This window comes from Pichia kudriavzevii, chromosome 1 (genome assembly GCF_003054445.1).
Source record: "Pichia kudriavzevii chromosome 1, complete sequence".
Taxonomy (NCBI): Eukaryota; Fungi; Ascomycota; class Pichiomycetes; order Pichiales; family Pichiaceae; genus Pichia; species Pichia kudriavzevii.
Window position 1 is genome coordinate 1013072 of NC_042506.1, and position 19912 is coordinate 1032983.

Here is a 19912-nt window from a genome sequence, read left to right on the forward strand (position 1 = left end):
AGATTAGATAAGAGAAACTCAAGTCGGCTGCTGATTACAAAGCAATCTCCATCAAAAAAAAAAAAAAAAACTACACGAGATTAAGATGGCAATACTTATCCCCGCATACAGTTACCGGCACATGACATGCACATTGAATACTATGAGTGTCACGTGACATTCACACTAGATCAGTGAGTCTAGAAAGTCTTCGTCTGCTTCTTCAAGTTTCACTGGCACTACTGTACCCTTTGATCGTGATGGATGCCGTGTCACATTGGAGGGTACATTCCCTATCACGTTATCCAAATCAAAAGTGCCTTCATGCGGGGTTTCATCAACCTTTGCATTTTTCAAATCAATGCCCAACATTTGGCCAACCAGCTCGTCCAAATCATCCTTGTTTTCTGTCATTTGGTGTAATTTGGCGTCAACTAAATGGCGATAATTGTCTTTACCCTTTTCAGTGTGGATTTCTAAGACTTTGGCCGTCCCTTTATGGTTGACCTTATTGATTTTGGCTTTCAGCAAGTCCACCTCCTTTTGATGTCTAATTTTCTCTTGCAATGCTAGAAATTTGGCCTTTTCGGAGTCTGTGAATTCTCTCACTATTGGTTCTCCCAATTGACTGTTTGACTCACCATCCCCATCTTCATCTTCACTTCCACTCTCGGAATCTGAACCAAACTTCAAATTGGACAATCCTTTTTTTCTCATCTCCTTGAAACTCTTGACTTGTTTCATGGTTTCCAGGTTTTCCTCAGGTTTCCCCTGTACTTTTGAAGACACCAATTCACGCATATATCGAGAACGCTCCTCCTCCTCTCTTTGTTTTGCCTGTATTTGGGCCTGGTATTCCGGATCTTTCAAAATCGACTCATCAACTACAGGATCAGCAAACCTCCATGAATTCCCAAATCGTGCATTTTCTTCGTCTTCGTCATGTTCATAATCCTCATCACTTCCATCGTTTTCATCGTTTTCATCATTTTCATCATTTTCATCATGCGGTGCCTTGTCAGAATCCGCAGATTTATTGAGTGTTCCCTTTCCTTGTGCCCTGTGTTTCTTCTCTACGGCCCATTTGGCCTTCCTCTTCCATTTGTCGTTATGTAAAACCATTTTGCCAATCAATGCAAAAGAAACAGAAGGTTAAAGCTAGTCACGAAATGAGTGAGGCATGTATAAATTTGCCGTGGCTTTTTTTTCTTTCTCACTGGTTAATGTTTGTTGGAAAGAGACCAATATTTCTACCACGGCATGTTGTAACGATTCCGAGTTTTCACTGTATCTACGATGTTATATTTCAAAAAAGCTAAATTTTCCTAGAAAAAGAGATGTGTTTGCATCAAAAGAGTAAAAAAACAAAGGGGTTGGAGAGGATTCTGTGGTAATGTTATACATTTTCACTTTTCTCATTGGAGACTTCTTCACTAGCGTATCTAACTTCTCCACCTTTGGAGACAATAGCATCAATGACGTTACTTTCATCTACTTCGTCGACAATCGCATCGCCCAAATTGCTCTTTGGACCATGGTAAATCTTATGAGCATATATAAAGTACCAGGCGATTGCAAGGAACATTGAACCCCAATAAACCAAAACCGTCCAGTTCATTAGTTGTGGAGTATTGTTTGATCCTCTATATTGAGGGAAACATAGAATAGGAATCATCAAAGTGGTGTAAGACACTGCAAGCCAACCTGAGGCGTAACTCCACTTACCCAAATTCCAAGGCCCCGGCTTGAAGGTGTTTCTGGCATACGTGATTCTTAACAACGTTGGCACTGTGAATGAAATAAAAGAACCAATAGCACCCACGGAGAAAATCGCATCAATTGCAACACCACCAAACATCAACGTCAATAAAAGGACACCAATGAACCAATTCATCCAAACTGCATTGACGGGGGTTTGAGTCAAAGGCGACACCCGAGCCCAATACTTGGACAATGGGAAACAGTTGTCTCTTGAATAAGAGAAAAGGACACGGGAAGCGGCAATCATGCAAGAAAATGTCATTGAAAATGCGAGAATAATTGCAAATGAAGCTAGACACATTACCGACGGTCTGTCCAAGACTTGATTTAGAAAGGCGATATAAGGCTGTCCCAAATCATCATTGACTGCAGCCTCAACATCCACAATCGTATATGCCATTGCCAATTGAAATACAAATCCTAGTAGTCCCCCAACGACGGCAGTCAAGACGATTGCCCTAGGAGTAGCCACTTGAGCATTTGAACATTCTTCTGCTAGATGGAAAGGCGAATCAAACCCGGACATTGTCCAGATAACAGCCATGAAGGACAATAATATACAAATACCATCTGGCCAATCTGTCAAATTATCCAATTTCCAAGCAATCTTATCTGTATTGAACTTTGGCAAACCCTGTGCCTTCCTGTTGTTACCACCTAAAATGACCACGAAGGAGATAAATAAAAAGACAAGGTTGAGGACAGTAGAGCAAGAATTAATCCATGCAATCCATTTAGTAGGTAAAGATGCCACTATAGCTGCAACAAAGGTCAGGGCAACTGTTAATAGGTAATTTTGCCAATCCTGGATTTCGTAATCGGGATCAATGATTTGCTTCAATGCGAGAATCATCGACGAGCCACCATACGCAACAGAGGGAGCACCTGTAATTTGGACAAAATAGTTAGACCAACCAACAATCCATGATAATAATGCCTTATATTTGGGAGGTGCTAGCATGGCCGTAGCATAGTATAAACCACCGGAAGTTGGGAAGGCCGAGGAGATTTCAGCCATTGAGCAAGCAACCCCTAAAACACCAGTCATACCAATCAAATACCCCCAGGTGATTCCTGCATTGCCGGCATATGCCAAAGAGTACCATAGAGTCGAGGCAATAGAGGGGAGAAGACCCAACACCGAGAATGAGACACCAAAGGTAGTCAGCAATGAAAACTCTCTCTTGAACTCTTGCTTGTAACCCAAGGCTAGAATAACCGCTTCATCATGGTCGACTGTATGATTGACAATGATTTTTTCGTGATGTCCAGAGAGGACTGATGTGAGTCCCATGTCATCAACAGAGACAACAGTAGCTTGTGGTCGTATAGAAGTCATTGAACTCTGTTTGTCTTTACCGAAAGGGTTTGGGAATGCCGCACCATTGGGAGAGTACCGGTTTTGGGGGTATCCATGTGTATTTAACCATCTCTATGAATGGTTGTCACAGGTACTGATACGGGTGTCAATTATATCCAAGTGGCCGAAATGGCCCCTGTCTCCACATTGCCAGTTGTTAAGAAAAGATAGCTAGCGGTGTGTTTTAACAAAACGGGGAAGGAGCAAAAAAACGAGATAAGGAGATAAGAGCGCGAGATTCCATTGGTGGGCCGCCTCGACCTTCCTCATGAGGAAGGCAGTAGATGGAGGGATTCATGGTGAAGTGCTTGCATGAATTTTCAGTTTCATGTAACAGGAACAAGGAGAAGGTCCTGTTGGAAGAGTCGGTCATGGAGGTAGATGCCAGGTACTAGAGGGTTGTAGTTGGTAGTGGGAGTGTCTATCTGTACTGGCCAACAATGCAGAAAATAGCTGGTTCTTGCATGCATGCCTGTACAGGTATGTTCTATCCCATGCTATGCTACGAAGTTCTGTTTAGTTTATTCTGCTCTGTCAACCTCTAGGCTTCTGCTATTTGATGGTACCTTCAAATAAAAGTGTATTGTCTCGCCTATTGTCCCCAATGTCGTTCGTAGACTCTTGCTGGTGAATTGGTACATAAGCTAGTATTTTCCAGTGTGGCTTGCGTTCTTCCTACCCTTGCTGACATTGCTGGCCCATTATCTGTTCATCAATGCATCCACACACGGAGTGGCCTCCCACGAATTGCTTTCTGTGTCTGTACCACTATCCACTAATTTCTACGACACTCTCTATTCATATGCAACATATTCGGCTATTGCGTACTACACAGAGCATAATAGAGTTTCTCTAGGCATCCTGGAGAAATGTCTCTTTGGGGAGTTGTGTTTTCCTCATACAAACGATTCCACCGTTGAGTACATCTACAAGGGCGATGTCTCTGCCTCTGTTATTCGGGACGTCGTTGCTAAACATATATTGCTTACCATTAAGGTGACCACGTCAAGTGCAGAATGGGTGCTTGATTTCAAAGCCTTGCGCATACCGTACCACCCGCTATGGAAAAGAAGGAAAGGATGAAAGAGATACTTCTCTACCAACTAGGGCTGCAGAGGATGCACGGTCCACAAGGGGTTCTACGACGGTGCCGTCAAGGTGTACGAGAACACCGTCTCCACTATGGAATATCTCCTCCATGAATACGACGACTATAAACTTGTTTTGGTGGGACACTCTCTTGGTGGTGCACTTACCCCCCTTGTTGGGAACGAGTTTGCAAACCGCAACAGACAAGTTACTGCGGTGTCCTTTGGCAGTCCGAAGTTTGGGAACGAGGTGTTTACACAGCGGATGGATTAGTACTGGGGAACTGACGACCTTTTTCGTGACAGCAATGGGGCTATGGTGGAGGGAAACGCATACATACGGGTTACACATGTCGGAGACATTGTCCCCTTGTTACCGACAAGACAGCTAGGGTACTCCCATGCTGGTCTCTTGATGTTTTTTCAACACCAAAGAGCTACGACTGGGTGCAGACATCATCCAAATAAAGGCGTCCACAAGGAGGAGTTGGATCCAAGAGGATGTTGTATCAGACATAATGGATCCAATACGTCTGAAAAGCTACCATAGACAGTACTTGGTGATGATGAACCAATGCTAGGCCCCATTCTTTGCCTATTGGCACCCGAGCACCACGTGGTCTAGATGTATTTACTTTTCTATTTGTATATATACTGCTGCAGATAGTTATATACCCCTTATACGTTTACAGTGGTTATGTGGAAGTCCAGAGACACCAGTGGGGTTCACAGTTGTTGTGTGAAAAACGGTGATTTACCAGGAAAAGTCATCACCAGTTCAGCATTTTCCATTTTCCATTTTCTCACCTACCTGTGTCTGTTATATCTGGATACATAGAGTGTATATATACGAAATTATTTTTTTGGCGTTGTTATTGGCTTTGCGTCTCTGTAGGATAGCTCGATCTCAGATATCCGACACATCTTTAGTTTGCCATGTCCGTTTACATCCTAGGCGCCGGTGGTGTGGGCACCCTCCTTGCGTCCTCGTTGACAAAACAGTTCGCAGTGAACTTCATTGTGAGAAACCAAGCTAAAATTGAACACTTGAGGAAGACAGGCAACGCATTCCAGATAAAACGCTTGTATGATAACGATAGGGTTTTAGATTATCGGATCAAATCCGCAGTCACTGCACATGACATTCCAGACGAACACATTGAGTTTTTGCTGGTCTCGGTGAAAGGATTTGACACCATCAAGTCGTTGTCTCCATTATTGGCGAAAATCAACGAAAAGACCAGAATCTTACTCGTGCAGAACGGGATGGGAGTGGTGGACGAGTTATATGGTACGCTATGGAAGGACAAATCCAAGAGACCGATTATATACCAAGGTGTGATTTCTCACGGGGTTTGGCAACCACAAGAATGGGCAAACACTTACAATTACAATCACGCAGGTTACGGGAGTTTGAAAGTGTGTCAAATTCCGAGGGAGTTATCTAATCCTACCGAAAGTGGCCAGATTGAAGAAGATGACGTTATCAATGCCTTGCTGAAGAGTGATTTGAATGTCAGCACGCATACCTATAAAGAACTCTTGGTTTACCAAATCCAAAAACTGTTGGTTAATTCATGCATGAACTCAACAACATCAATTGTCGACGTCATCAATGGTGGTTTGGCAAACATTGAAGAGGTGGACACACTTTTCACCTCAATTGTTGATGAAGGCCTGAGAATCCTATATGAGGCATATCCTTCATTGCAATCTTCACCATTAGCAAAAGAACTGCTGAACACCAAACCCCTAGTTGAGTTTGTCAAACATGTTGGGTTTGGAGTTAATGGGAAAAACTCCACCAGTATGAGACAGGATGTGCTCAACTTGAGGAAAACGGAAATCGACTATATCAATGGCCATATTGTTAGTAAGGCACATGAGTTGGGAAAAGAGGCTCCTGTTAATAGTACCATCAAAACCTTAGTCAATTTGAAAGCAAAGGTTCTAATCAACCAAGCTGGCAAATAATGCTGTATATAGAGAAACAATTTCCATCCTTTTTCATCTTTTTTATCTTCTCTTTTTGTTTTTATTTCTAGAGAGAACATATAGTCATACACGCCTATAGAGTGTAACTCATTATAAATAAAAATACACTGTTTTACTATAACGTCGTAATATATTGATACACGACTGAAATTTTTTTTCCAGTCTTCTTCTTTTCACGTTCTTCCTGATTTAACCGTTTATCAACTTGTAAGTCCGACAAACATGACAATAACTTGGCAGAAGTTGCTTTTACCACCTAACGAAATCGATCTCAATACTCTGCTACGATGTGGACAAGCGTTTCGTTGGAGGAAAATCAATAATGTTTGGTCATGCGCTTTAAATAATCAGATATTATTGCTCAGGGAGACAGACCAAGATGATACTCATATCTTAGAATACACTACATTGGATGGTAGCTTCCCCAATATGGATACTACTAAATTCATCCATTCTTATTTCAATACATTCACATCGAACCTTGAACTTTACAAGCAATGGAGAGAAAAAGACACGTATTTCCCAGTAAAGTCAGAAGGATCAACGATTATGGGAGTTAGGATCTTATCACAAGACCCTTGGGAGACGCTACTATCGTTTATAATATCTTCAAATAACAACATCAAGAGGATTTCCCAATTATGTGAGGTTCTCTGTATAGCATATGGAAAAGAAGTCGGGTATTATCAGAATCTACCATATTTTACATTTCCGAAACCAATCGAATTTCTACCAATTAATGATCCAAAAGAATTGAGTTCGAAGCACATAGAAACGTTAGAATATGAATTAAGAGGATTAGGGTTTGGATATCGTGCAAAGTACATATCGAAAACAGTCAGATTGATGATTGAAAACCCAGAGTTTTGGGAGACTTTAAATAATGACAATTCATGGTCGGAAGATGGAGATGAGAAGTGCATCGAGTTTTTGAGGCAATTCCCTGGAGTAGGACCTAAAGTTGCGGATTGTGTAGCCTTAATGGGGTGTAAAAGGCATGATTTGGTGCCTGTGGACACACACGTATGGAACATACTGAGGTCGACATATAGAAAGGAGTTTGAGAAATGGGTGGACTCCTTGAGTATTAAAGAAGAAGAAGGAGAAGATGGTGCTAAAAAATTGACCACCAAAGACAAAGCTAGAACTTCCGAAATTCCCAAATCATCGTTGAAGAGATCATTATTTAATAAAGCTGTCGATGTCAAAATATATCCTTTTGTGAAACGATTCTTCAGAGAATACTGGGGCGTAAAAGCCGGGTGGGCCCAAAGCGTTGTTTTCTCTGAAATGGTCAAACTGGATAATGGGATTAACGACGTAGAAGAATATGAGAAACTGTTGGATAAAGTTCGAAGTTTTAAAGGAGATGGCTTTAAAAGAAGAAAAATTTAAGAGGGAAACTGAATGATTAGATTATAAGTAAAGATGTATATAAGTTATGTAGATTATAAGACCACATTCTTTGCCAATTTCTTTTTATATTCAGCAATAGAAGAGTCCCATCTGGTTGCTGTTTTGTTTTCCACAACAAAGATATCTTTTGCGATTTTATCCAATAATCTGAAATCATGGGAGACAACAACAACACCACCATTGAAGTTATTGATAGCGGTTGCTAAAGAATCAATAGTTGGAATATCCAAACCGTTAGTAGGTTCATCCAATAATAAGATATTTGGCTTCTCTAATGCCAATAGAGCGAAAACAACTCTTGATCTTTGACCTTCGGACAAAGTAGCCATTTGGGAAGTTTGTCCTTCACCTGTTAAACCGAATCTACCCAATTGGCCTCTCCAATATTGGTAATCTTGGGAGATGTGTGAATACTTTTGTCTAACGAATTCTAATGGTGACATAGTCAAATCTAATTGATCAGCAGAATGTTGAGAATAGACACCTAATTTGATATGTGTGTGACGAGAGACTCTACCCTTTTGTGGTTGTAGATCACCAGTCATAATTTTCAATAACGTTGATTTACCCACACCATTTGGTCCAACTAAAGCAATTCTGGAGTCCATATCAACACCAAAGGATAGATCTTCATACAAATTGTTTTCTGGATTATCGTCGTAAGAGAATGAAATATCATCAAATGATAAGACTGGTGGTGGCAATCTTTCAACTTCAGAAAATGAGAAGTTGAACACTTTATCAGGCACAACAGGTTGGATTAAACCATCAGCTTCCATCTTATCCAAGATCTTTTGTCTAGACTTTGCTTGTTTAACCAAATTTGCATAAGTACCAGCGGACGCAATGAATTTCTTAATATGAGCAATTTCTTCTTGTTGCTTTTGATATTGTTTCATTTGGTTGGTTTCTTGTTCTGCCCTTGTTTTAGCATATGCATCATAATTACCACCATACATGAGCAATTGTTTCATTCTCATATCAATCATATTAGTACAAACACCATTTAAGAAATCTTCAGAATGGGAAACTAAGATCAAAATTCTATCGAATTTTTTCAAGTATTCTTCCAACCAGACACAAGCTTCCAAATCCAAATGAGCTGTTGGGTCATCCAACAATAGTAAGGTTGGCTTGACGAACAAAGCCTTAGCTAATGCAACTCTCATTCTCCAACCACCAGACATGTCTTTGGTTTTCTTCAAGATAGTCTTAGAATTGAAACCTAAACCAGTTAGAATAACAGCAGCTCTAGCTTCAAAAGTGGAAGGATCCATTTCATCAATTCTTTCATATAAAGGTTCTAATAATAGAGATTCTGGGCCGTCTTCGACAATGATATCTTCAACTTCTTTCTCCATTTTTGCCAACGTTGCTTCAGCTTCTCTAACAACATATTCTAAGGCAGAATATTCAGTTGGCTCTGCGGGTTCATTAAGTAGATAGACATCCAAATTTTCAGGAATTGGGTATTCTCTAGCTGCCAAAGCCCTCAAGAAGGTGGACTTACCACAACCATTTTCACCTAATAAACCATATCTTCTACCATAGTTCAATTCTAAAGTAGAATCTTGAATTAAAACTTTACCGTGGAACAATAGCGAGACAGAAGACAATTTGATATCTCTCGAGGTAATTAAAGAGTCAAGAACACCAGTGGTGACTCTGTCGGATAGACCGTCTTTGTCTTGTTGAAGCTTCAATTTTTCAATTGTTTCTGCAGCAGACTCACCAGCATCTTGATTTTCTAACTTCTCCTTCTCCTTCTTTGTTAACTTCTTCTTGGTCTTACCTTCGGCTAACTTGGCAGCCTTCTTTGCTTCTCTCTTTGCCTTGGACGCAGAAATCGACATCTCTTGTATACTGTTTATTCAAAAGAATTCCAAGATGAGAGAAGAAAGGGCAAATCCATTTTACACCGTATTGTCTGTGGTTCGGGCATGTTATGAAATTTATAAAAAGCCATTTAAAATCTGAGGAAAAAAATTTTAACTGTCGAAGAAAATCGAAAAAAAAAAAGTAAAAGTCACGAAAAGGGGAAAAATAACAGGCACAGTCGGATCGGCGCGTCGATATTTATGGCTAAAACAACATGGCCCTGTTGTTGCTAAAGGTGTTTTCTTTCCTCAGCCGAACTTCAATAGAGAACACCAATTCTTTTCAACCCCCTCAAATTGATAGAGAAGGGATGCAATGACATGCCTATAGATAAATGTAGTTTACTCTCTTCTCTCCTCGTTTTTCTTGTCAATTTGCATAGTGCCAACCGATTCCATTGTAGTATACAGACAGAGAGATCACGTGGTTTGGGATCAAAGGATAAAAAGTGATAATCGGTTTTTCTTTTAGTTTTAAGATTTGCGAATAAATTGGGATTGGTAACGTTGACGTCAGTATATATCCAAGTTAAAATGCGAAATTTGAGTGATTTGGTTTTGGTGTAATGATAAACGAAGATACCTCTGCCTCATGAGCATGTCTCTGGAAGTGTTTCAGGAAGAGAACCCCAATGGAGGCAATTTGAATGCCAATACAGAGAATATCGAGGAGGATTGGCCAGATATGGAGATCGATCCGTATGTTGGACTGGTACGTACTATTGAGAACATGCAGCTGGTCGAGGTGCCATTCTATAAATTGAAATGGAAAAGGATAGCTACAAGTCACGGGAACTTGGACTATGATCTAACAAAGGAGTCACTTGCGCAATTTGAGGACAATGTGATTAATCTAATCTCCAATATCGAAATACATCCCGTTGTTAAGGAGATCATCTATCGAATGCTTTCATCCTGGGATATTGAAGCCTTAACTTCACACGGACTCGATGCAGCGTTCTTGGATTTACGGGTAGACGGGAAAACTGTGCATAAGTACAGAGAGTACAAGGAACTGATGGAAATAGTGGAAATGAAAATAAGTGACATTTTCAGTGCCGTCAATTTTGATTGCTTGATGGATGGTGTGAAGCAGTGTCCCACTTTTAGCCAATGCACAAATATCTTAAGACTACGTGATGGGCGGGATAAATTCAATTTATCCACCTTGTCAATAGCACACAAGTACTATGTTGTTCGTGAGACACTTTTATCACAGGAGAGAGGGTAGGAGATATCGGTCTTTATGCAGGTGATAATTGCGAAAACTTGCAAAAACAGCTAACGCGTTATTTGTTCAAAGGAACGAGCAACTTAAGAAGTCAAGTAGTGGTTATGAAAAATTTCAATGCGGATATAGAAATTGCCGATTATGTAAGGCCCACACCCATAAAACGACAGTGAATTCCCGATGTGACACGTCGTACAGATACCCGGTACCGCATGCCTGTCACTGTTACTGTTAGTGTCTCTGTCGCTGCTACTATATCTTTTGATGTTGTTTTTTTCTAAGTAGAAAAGAAAAAAAAAACACTTTATGGTCGAAAGAGAAGAAGAACGTGAAGAAAGAAGGAGTTTAGTAAACAAGATAGCTATGGTTTCTTGGGCTGTCATTAAGGCGATTTTGATCCCGCCATCTAAGGGGGACATTAAGATGAGATGCGAGATGGCTACACATAAAAATGAGGAGTTTGAGCAAGAAGAATGCTGTAAAGATCTAGTTGAAGATAGTTGCACTGAGGATAAGTTTGATTCTCGGATTTTCAAGTTTAGAAATGCCATCAATTCCTTCTTCCGGAAGGAGAAAGATCATGTTGTGTTCAACGAAGAGTTGGAAGAAGATGAATATTATATTACAAGTCCGTTGGATGCCTTTATTGGTTACGCAGTTGATGTAGCGGGTTCGATTACTGTTCTAATTATAGTTTTCGCCCTATTGATTGGATGGATTATTTGGGGGTGTTTAACTGGTGCAGGAGACACATGGCAAATTGTTATGCAAGATGGTCAATCCATTCAAACCTATGTGTGGAACACCTTTTTGATGAGGCAACAGTTGGATGGCACTGAGAAGTTTTTGTTGTTATATGGAAAACTGAAGAGCAGATCAAACACCGAAAAAAGATTAATTGAGCGAATTGTTGAAAATCGGAAAAACAATGGGTTTGACTTCAACATTTATTCCGATAAGGTGGATGAATTTGAGAAGAGAGGCGAGATTGAGTTCAAGAGTAAATCCATGTTTGATAAGGTCAGTGACTTGGTTGGAAAGGTGGTTGGTAGCTTACCAACAGTTGTATTGTATTGGATGGGCATTTTCGCATGGATTGGATGTGGTGCAATACCGATCAATGAGGGTACTGTTGAGGAACCCCAAATGAACACCTTTTCGAATACATGGCAGATGTATGTCAATACCGCAACTGCAATTGAATTATTGATTACCACTGTTTTCCTTGAAAATATTAGGGGCAGAAGTAGTAACTATATCTTGAAGCAGACGCAAACATTCAATGAGCTGGATTCCGATTTGGAGTATCTTTTAAGAGACATCAACAAGGACTACTATGAGAATGATCTCGTTATTGTGAAGAGAAATCCCCGTGATAAAATCCAGAAACTCATTTCGCTTTATGCACATATCGTTGGTAATGGTTTAGGGCTTATTATTTCCATTTGTGTTTTCAGTGCATGGCTAGGTATCGGCAATACCATGAAGTGGAACTCCAACTGGTGGTTGATTATTGGTACTTATACTGGGTTGATGGGATTTATTGATGGGTTTGCGTTGAGAGAGATTTTCTTTTCAATTACCAATTACGAAAGTGAAAAATATAGAGATTTGCTCAAGGATTCGCAAGACATGATTGATTTACTTGGTTTGCCTATTGAATTGGAGCCCCCAAAGAAGAAGATGACGCTATCAGACAGAATATCAATTTATATCAACCGCATATGTTCTAACAAGTATTCTGTTGTGTTTGCCGTGGTGGTTGTGCTTGGATTGATTATTCTTGCCAGTGGACTGAGGTGGTCAGAGACTGCACAAATAATTTGTAATACCCCAACAATGATTATCGAAGGTTTCTTCTTGCTTATATTAGTCCAGGCACATGATTGGGCCAACGAAGAGAGAATAGAGATTTTGAGCGAGTTGACGAGAAGCAGGGTCATTATTCATGATTATATCACAAAGAATAGTAGATGCTAGATAAAGGCATGATTTATACACGCATATCTATATCTAAATATATACATGTAGAATACGGTTTCGCTTGTTAAACATCCCGCTGGTTTTCCCTTTATTATTTTGTTTATTTATATATTTATTTACATATTGATGGTGCTGACGATGTTCAGTTTATTCTATTATGTTCCGAGGCATGACATGGTGTGTATTAGAACTTCTGAGACCAGCTTAATTTGCCATACATGAGGTTGAGTTCTTCATTGAGCAGCTCACATAACTTTGTGTTATCCCGCAAACAGATCCATTGGCCATTGTGTAGGTCGAACCTACGAGGCCCGCTGATGGGAGAGCTTACCCAGATCTGTTTAGTTGGCGGCTGCTTGTTGATGATATACGTCCCTTCACTGACGTTGATTTCCATCACGCCCGAATCCGAGTCCACGTCGGCGTCCATTATCCTGTTTTCCTCAAAGAAGGAATCCAGGTCATCCAGGATAATGTCTAGAGTTTCCGACGAATTCTTGTGATACTCCTCGAGGGTGAGGTTCTTCACGTCGTCCGGGATGGTGGATCCATCGGTGGATGCTGTGATTGCATTGAAACGTTTCCAAGTTGGAAGACGCACTCGTTCAACAGGATAAAGACATATACGCGAGACACTGTAGCAAGGGCGAAAGTTGACTCTCTTGATCAGAGGGATGAATCTGTACATTTCTTTGTCGTTTTCCTGTGGCGGCAGTAGTAGTGTGTGTGGTGTCCAATGTCAGAATATTTCTTGGTAATGGTATACCAATAAGCCGTCGTTGTGTGGAGATTATGGATATCTCGTCCTATATTTTTCTACAGGTGCGTCCTTTTGTCCCTTACTATACAATATCCTATATTGTAAGTTGAAGGAAGAAAAAAAAAAAACAAAACCCCCGCGAGGAGCGAGGCCCTTCACGGAATTGCAGTTTGCAAAATGTAATTTGCAAGTGCATCACTAGCAGGGCAGATTGGGAAGATCTGGAATTCGTCTCTGTCTTTACGTGTGTTTGAAGGACAAGTTCATGTGACAACCCACAGTGGGGAGCAAAATAACAATTGATTCTATATCACGGTCCGCATCACACGATAGTCAGAGTCGGTTATTATTATTTTTTTTTTCGTTTAGTTTTAGAGAGTAGCAACGACAACGACAACGACAACGACACCGACAACGACAACGACAACGACACCGACAACGACAACGACAACGACACCGACACCGACAACGACAACTTCAGCTATAGCTACACCCACGAAAACCCACAGCTAAACACACATTACTACTTTGAACCACTACAGCAATGTCGCAGAGCACCAGACAGTCGGCAAGAAACAAGCAGAAACAGGCATACGTGGTCCCCGTGCAGAAGGAGTACGTGGCCAAGTATGTCCATAACAACCATCCAGATAACGCCAATCGAGAATCTCAAGGGGGGGTATTTGATTTCTCCAGAGAAGAATTACGTAATTATCGTCTAAAGTATTTGAATACAGACAATATTCTCACCCCAGACACGCACACTTTCCAGGGCGTGCTACTTGGCGGTAGCACGAACCGGATTGCGCACGAGACCGCGACGGTTGCGCGCGAGCGGGAGGGGCGGGCGCAGGGCGAGAGCGGAGTGTACGGGACACGCACGGAGGGCGATCTTCAGTCGGCGGTGCGCGAGCACGCGGGGGAGAGTCTCACTGTGAGGGAGAGCGACGTGCTGGTGAACTTTGTCTATAAGGTGCGCCGCGAGCAGGAGGAGGGCGCTGGGAAGTTCCGCGTGCGGTTCAACCACTAGGTGGGGGCTGTACGGGTAATGTCATTGGTATTATAGTCTTTTATGGGTGTTATAGTCTATTATACTATAGTTTCTGATTGGTGTTGTAGTTGATTATATTATAGTTGATTATATTATAGTTGATTATATTATAGTTGATTATAGTATAGTCGATTATATTATAGTTGATTATATTATAGTCGATTATATTATAGTCGATTATATTATAGTCGATTATATTATAGTTGATTATATAGTAGTACCATTGTATAATATAGTGTATAATAGTCTGTATATTTATACAGTCCTAAACGGCTAATATAGACAACACATATATCTCCCTATACAGCTATACCGCTCTTGCTGGCCAGCTTGGCCCGATTCACAGCAATGAGTTTCCGCTTCTTCTCCTCAAAGGTTTCGTTGTCACCCAGAGGTGGCGCATGCGCCTGGGTCTGGTCGAGGCCTTCACCTTGGCCATGCGCCACTGAGCGGGCTTGCGGTTCTGTGTTTGTGGAGGTGTCTCGTTCAAAGAAGGCATTGGCAGCAACAACGGCCACTATGGCCAGTGCAATGGCAGCTAGAGTCCACGAGTCCATAGACAGTGGAGTGGATGGTGGATGATGTTCAAGTTTATCCAGAGACGGATGGGGTGTTGATATACAACTGTAGTCCCCCCCCCTTCCCCCTCTCCCTCCTTTTTACCTGACCGTCCAAGCTGAACCGTTCCTACCCCTCGTACCTGATGTTCACCGCAGAGACAAACCCGTCTGTCGACGCCACAAGGAGAAGTCCCGCCCGCGCCCATGTGAGATCGGTAATCCCCGCATAGTGGATGTTCCCCACGGTGCACACACACCGCAGCGTTGTGCTTTCAAAGACCGACACGGTGTCGGCTGTTGCTACCGCAAACAGGTAGCACGCGTCGTCTCTATTACCCCCGGTAAAAACAGGCGACTCAGCGTCATTGTGGGCGACGCTGCTGGAGGGCTCAAATCTATACGGAGAGAACCGCACAACAAGAGGCGGTTTGCGGAACTTCAGCATTGCAACGGCACGTGCCGGACCCGGAGTGGTGAGACTTGCCCTGGTAAAGATATACACTGCGTTTTCCGCAGTAGTAATAGTGCCACCATTGGTTGTATTTGCCCCATTATTAATGATCCCACAGGGAGCAACTAATAAACTACCTTGAGGTGACCATGTTAACCTTCTAAATAACGTCTCTAGATTCTCCCCATAGAAGATCTTGCAAGATTTGGATATACTCTTCAAAATCCCCATTGAAAATGTCATAATATTTATACATCGGTCCCCACCTAGTGAGACAATGTATTCTCCCAATGGATCCCATGATACTCCCTGCACATTCTGTGCGTGTGCACGCACCGTCGACACCAGCGCCCCACTGGAGGCGTCCACAACGCCCACCGTCCCGTCCATCGTCCCCAGGCAAAGTAGCCGCGCGTCCGGCGACCACGCTATATCGTACACCTCCTTCATGGACATCCCGGCGCTACCGCGGTGCCCGCCCACGAGGACCCAGCTCTCGAGTATCTCGTCCTCATCGTCCCCAAATTCACGAACAATCTCCTCGCTACGACAAAAGAGTAGCACACTACCATCATCTGACCCGCTCGCTAGTAAATCTCCCTGACCGTTGAACCTCACACAATTAACAGCTCGATCGTGTTTGCTAATGTTACTCAAATACTTAACACCGTCAACTTCACCATTGGAATTGGTCAATAACCGCCATATCCTGATATTGTTGTCCCCCCCACCAGTGGCTATCCGCAAACTCTCTCCGTCTTTCAACGGCTGCGCACTAATACTATAAATGGCATTGGCGCCATCGTGCCAGTGCAATGCCAACGTCTTGGCAGTAACAACAATACCCATTGGTGAAACACCTGTGTTAACGTAATTTGTCTTCTGCTTTCAATCTACAGGGGAAAGCATAGAATAATCTACACTCTACTAAACAGTAGCTCTTTGCAGATTTAACTCCTGCTGAAACATGTCTCCCCCCTAACGCGTCGCCAGGCTCGCTAGGCATCCCCCCTTCTCTCCTCCTCCACTCTTCTCTTACGTGTCGCGAATGCCCTGAGAATCTGCTCTAGAAGGTAAAGAGAGTAAAGTAAAATTGTACTTCTCTCTGTTGTAGCAGTTTCAGTTGCAGTTGCAATCGCCGTCGCGTCGCGCCGCCACCTGTTGCCCAATGCGGCAACTCCTTTTTTTATCATGAGAATATTATAAAAAGTACTGTCTGGATTTACTACTTATACAAAGATAAACAACCATTAAAGGTTGAAGAACTTCATGAACCTGTTGTTCCTCTTCACCTTGCCACCTTCTTCCTTCTCGACACGGCTCGCATCTTCGCGCCCCTTACCTGTAACACTTGTCTCGACATTGCCGGCACCCTCTCTTGCATTAACAACCATCTTCTCAACAGGAACGTCCAAACTCGATAAGGCATCGGTAAACTCTTCAGGTTCAACACTGTCCCCCACAGACGCCCCCCGTAAACTCATGTTGAGACCAGCCTCTTCGCCTCCGTTGGTATAACCATCTCCATCGCCATCTCGTAGACCTCCATTTTCAACAATCGTCGGCATTTCTACCCCGGGCACTACGGTAGGCTCCAATCCTAAACCAGTGACACCATGCCCTGCAACATCCGCATCTGGCACGGCTGTTTCAGCTGACGCTCTCTTGGCCTTGGAATCATTCAAACTTCCATCGGGCTTGCCAAACGTAAACAGCTTCTTGCTGCTCGAATCAACAGAACCCCCCCTGGAATGGGCCTTCTTCTTCCCCAACCCAAACATCCGCTTGAGCTTGCTTGGTGAACTGGGACTGCCCACAGACTTCCCCTCCACTTGTTCACCCAAACCGCCTATACTTTTACCTAGCTCCTCCTGCTTCTGCAGAATCGCTAATTCAACTTCTGCATCAACAGGCATCATCTCAACTTCATGCTCAACTTGTGGCTTCAACTCCTCAACTAGCTCACCAGCACGGGCTTTCCTCTCACTCTCCCATCCTCTCTTCTCCTCCTTTTGTTTGCTCTTGAGTAGTTTCTTCATTCCTCCAGCTTCGTTATACTCCCTACTAAAGCGACTCACTTTCGGTCCAGGTTCCCGCATCGAATGCATTCGGAAACCAACTCCTTGAGCATTGGATTTGTATGGCACTCCTGACTGGGACTTCCCCACTGCCGTTTTCCCTGATATATTCTTGCTCTCGCCAATGTTTGCATTCTTAATTGTATTCCGACTAGTTAGGTCGTCGCTACCACCACCTTCAATACGGTCTCCATACACCTTCTTTTCAGCCGCTTGTAATGCAAGGGCGTACATTTCCTCGGGCGTCAGCTCCTTCCTCTCACTTGTAACAACGGCCGGTGTCACAGCCAACGGTTTTGATGCTGGCCCCAATGCCGGTGCTGGCGACAGCGTTCTTCTAGGGTGACTTACTTGACCTGTTCCAACACCAACAGTGCTTGAATAACCACCAAAGTTCTCAAATCCAGTATGTTCAGGTGTCAGCGGACTGTTCACCATAGATGACGATGAACTGTTTTTCAAAACAGACTTTAGTCTCCTTGGTGCCCTGTTATTAGACCCATACGATTCTGTATCTTCGCCGTTGCTTTGTAAGTGTGTATTTGGCGCATCCTTAGACTGTACTGGTGCGCTCAAGTTCCTATAGCTATGAGGTGGAGTCGGCATTATATTGGTAATAGCCGGTGGTCCATGTACACCATTAGTTGTAGTGTCTTCACCTGGGATTTCTTTTGCTGCAACTCTGTTGCCCATCTGCTGGTTCATGTCAACAGTGTCAACTTGGTCCTCAGATGTATAATCATAGTTTTCAGTAACTTCTTGGATCTCAGATAGTCTAGACTGTGCTCTCGCATGGAAACTGCTAGGGGTTTCTGGACTTGCTGTTACTGAATCCTTCCTCACAACCGGGGAGTTTGGTGAATGGCATTCAGACCCGTTTCCGCCAACATGGGCTAACTCCTCATGCTCATCTTCTTCATACATGGGGTAGTCATCTCCTGTGCTACTGAAATCACTGAACCGGACTTCTGATCGACGCGATGGAGGAGATTGGACCCTTTTTTGCACTTGAGGTATAGGCTGGACTTGTTGATTCCGTTGTACTCTAATTGGTCCACTGCTAACAGGATGTAATTGTCTACGCAATCCTAACGCAGCTGCAGCTGCACTGGCAGCTCCATTCACTCGTGGATCCGGACTTGGATGTAGATAATCATTCTCATTACCTTCATAATGCTCGTTTTCCTCGTGGTGATCTGCTCCATCATTACCAGAATCATCAAAACCTTGCAATTCATCCAATTCGTCCATTTCATTGAATTCATTCAATTCGTCCAGCTCGTCAATTGCTTCGTTTGCAGGTTGGATAATCGTGGTACGAACAATCTTTACATCGCCTCTTCTCTCGATGGTTGTCTTGGTAATTGTTTTCGTACGTCCACTCTCGTCCTTCTCTTCTGTGGTTTTGACAATCTTGGTAGTAGTGGAGTTGGACTTCAAGGAGTTGGCACGCGATGTGTTCCTGGAACTACCACCAGCTTGGCGTGATTGATACGCATAACCGCCTGTTAAAGAATTTGCCCTGGAATTGACAGAGCCCGGCCGTTGCGTCCTGCCCTGTATTCTCATCGAATAGCCATTCATCGACGTGGACCGAGAAACCCCACTACCTCTTAGGGAGCTCGTCATCGACATTGCTCGTGGTGGATGCTGCTGCTGTGTGTGGTGGTATTGTGGTCTCAAATTACGGCTGCTTAGCGACATTGTCCGTGGTTGTCCACCATAGTGGTCGGTATCCCTTGAGTACCTGGTGGAAGATAATCCGCCTGGCCCAAGGCTATCCTGGTATCTTTGGTTGGTGGCACTGTTTGCAACCAACCCTTGGCGATAGTTTGACCCATCATACTATTTGGATATAAAGTTTCAATGTTAGTACATATTATTGATAATTTGGTGGCTTTGCAATTGCATCTCAAGTTTGAACTTACTCTCCCCGACGGACCCCTGTTAAAGAAATCCTTGAATCCCATCTCGACTATGTATGACTGTATCGACTAATGGTAGATGAGTAAATATATTCCAGGAAAAAGGCGTCAAAGGAACATGGCTTTTTTTTTTTTTTTTTCCTTTCACCTAGATGTCCCTCAGGTCCGCAAGGAAGAGAATGTCTAAATCCCTTGTTTATGCTGTGATATTCATGCACAGAAAAACAAAAACAAGAAAATGCAACCTTTCCCAATGAGAACCCTCACTCCCTTTTCCGTATGGCCCGTTTACCGCATTCGGAAGTTTCATATATTTAATACTTGTTACAACTACATATATTCTAAAGTCAAGACATTATTATCGATTAAAAAGGGAAATACATGGGTTTGTCGGCCA

At 42.8% G+C, this 19912-nt stretch overlaps 11 protein-coding genes across 11 annotated transcripts; 5 read left to right on the plus strand and 6 right to left on the minus strand.

Moving 5' to 3' along the window:
• Positions 1–165: 165 nt before the first annotated feature.
• On the minus strand, positions 166–1101 carry C5L36_0A04570 (uncharacterized protein; the record flags this gene model as incomplete). Its single annotated transcript, XM_029463477.1, has 1 exon — positions 166–1101. One exon carries the CDS (start codon positions 1099–1101, stop codon positions 166–168), a length of 936 nt encoding a protein of 311 aa, XP_029319337.1.
• A 274-nt stretch (positions 1102–1375) lies between these two features.
• Positions 1376–3079, minus strand: C5L36_0A04580 (uncharacterized protein; the record flags this gene model as incomplete). The annotated part of the gene is made up of 1 exon (XM_029463478.1): positions 1376–3079. One exon carries the CDS (start codon positions 3077–3079, stop codon positions 1376–1378), a length of 1704 nt encoding a protein of 567 aa, XP_029319338.1.
• Positions 3080–5124: 2045 nt separating this feature from the next.
• On the plus strand, positions 5125–6162 carry C5L36_0A04600 (uncharacterized protein; the record flags this gene model as incomplete). The annotated part of the gene is made up of 1 exon (XM_029463479.1): positions 5125–6162. The coding sequence occupies one exon, from the start codon at positions 5125–5127 to the stop codon at positions 6160–6162; it is 1038 nt and encodes a 345-aa protein (XP_029319339.1).
• A 243-nt stretch (positions 6163–6405) lies between these two features.
• On the plus strand, positions 6406–7578 carry C5L36_0A04610 (uncharacterized protein; the record flags this gene model as incomplete). Its single annotated transcript, XM_029463480.1, has 1 exon — positions 6406–7578. One exon carries the CDS (start codon positions 6406–6408, stop codon positions 7576–7578), a length of 1173 nt encoding a protein of 390 aa, XP_029319340.1.
• A 53-nt stretch (positions 7579–7631) lies between these two features.
• Positions 7632–9452, minus strand: C5L36_0A04620 (uncharacterized protein; the record flags this gene model as incomplete). Its single annotated transcript, XM_029463481.1, has 1 exon — positions 7632–9452. The coding sequence occupies one exon, from the start codon at positions 9450–9452 to the stop codon at positions 7632–7634; it is 1821 nt and encodes a 606-aa protein (XP_029319341.1).
• A 616-nt stretch (positions 9453–10068) lies between these two features.
• Positions 10069–10707, plus strand: C5L36_0A04630 (uncharacterized protein; the record flags this gene model as incomplete). The annotated part of the gene is made up of 1 exon (XM_029463482.1): positions 10069–10707. The coding sequence occupies one exon, from the start codon at positions 10069–10071 to the stop codon at positions 10705–10707; it is 639 nt and encodes a 212-aa protein (XP_029319342.1).
• Positions 10708–11013: 306 nt separating this feature from the next.
• C5L36_0A04640 (uncharacterized protein) lies at positions 11014–12687 on the plus strand (the record flags this gene model as incomplete). Its single annotated transcript, XM_029463483.1, has 1 exon — positions 11014–12687. The coding sequence occupies one exon, from the start codon at positions 11014–11016 to the stop codon at positions 12685–12687; it is 1674 nt and encodes a 557-aa protein (XP_029319343.1).
• A 187-nt stretch (positions 12688–12874) lies between these two features.
• Positions 12875–13378, minus strand: C5L36_0A04650 (uncharacterized protein; the record flags this gene model as incomplete). The annotated part of the gene is made up of 1 exon (XM_029463484.1): positions 12875–13378. One exon carries the CDS (start codon positions 13376–13378, stop codon positions 12875–12877), a length of 504 nt encoding a protein of 167 aa, XP_029319344.1.
• A 616-nt stretch (positions 13379–13994) lies between these two features.
• Positions 13995–14480, plus strand: C5L36_0A04660 (uncharacterized protein; the record flags this gene model as incomplete). Its single annotated transcript, XM_029463485.1, has 1 exon — positions 13995–14480. One exon carries the CDS (start codon positions 13995–13997, stop codon positions 14478–14480), a length of 486 nt encoding a protein of 161 aa, XP_029319345.1.
• Positions 14481–15188: 708 nt separating this feature from the next.
• Positions 15189–16361, minus strand: C5L36_0A04670 (uncharacterized protein; the record flags this gene model as incomplete). The annotated part of the gene is made up of 1 exon (XM_029463486.1): positions 15189–16361. One exon carries the CDS (start codon positions 16359–16361, stop codon positions 15189–15191), a length of 1173 nt encoding a protein of 390 aa, XP_029319346.1.
• A 401-nt stretch (positions 16362–16762) lies between these two features.
• C5L36_0A04680 (uncharacterized protein) lies at positions 16763–19294 on the minus strand (the record flags this gene model as incomplete). The annotated part of the gene is made up of 1 exon (XM_029463487.1): positions 16763–19294. The coding sequence occupies one exon, from the start codon at positions 19292–19294 to the stop codon at positions 16763–16765; it is 2532 nt and encodes an 843-aa protein (XP_029319347.1).
• Between the last annotated feature and the right edge of the window lie 618 nt (positions 19295–19912).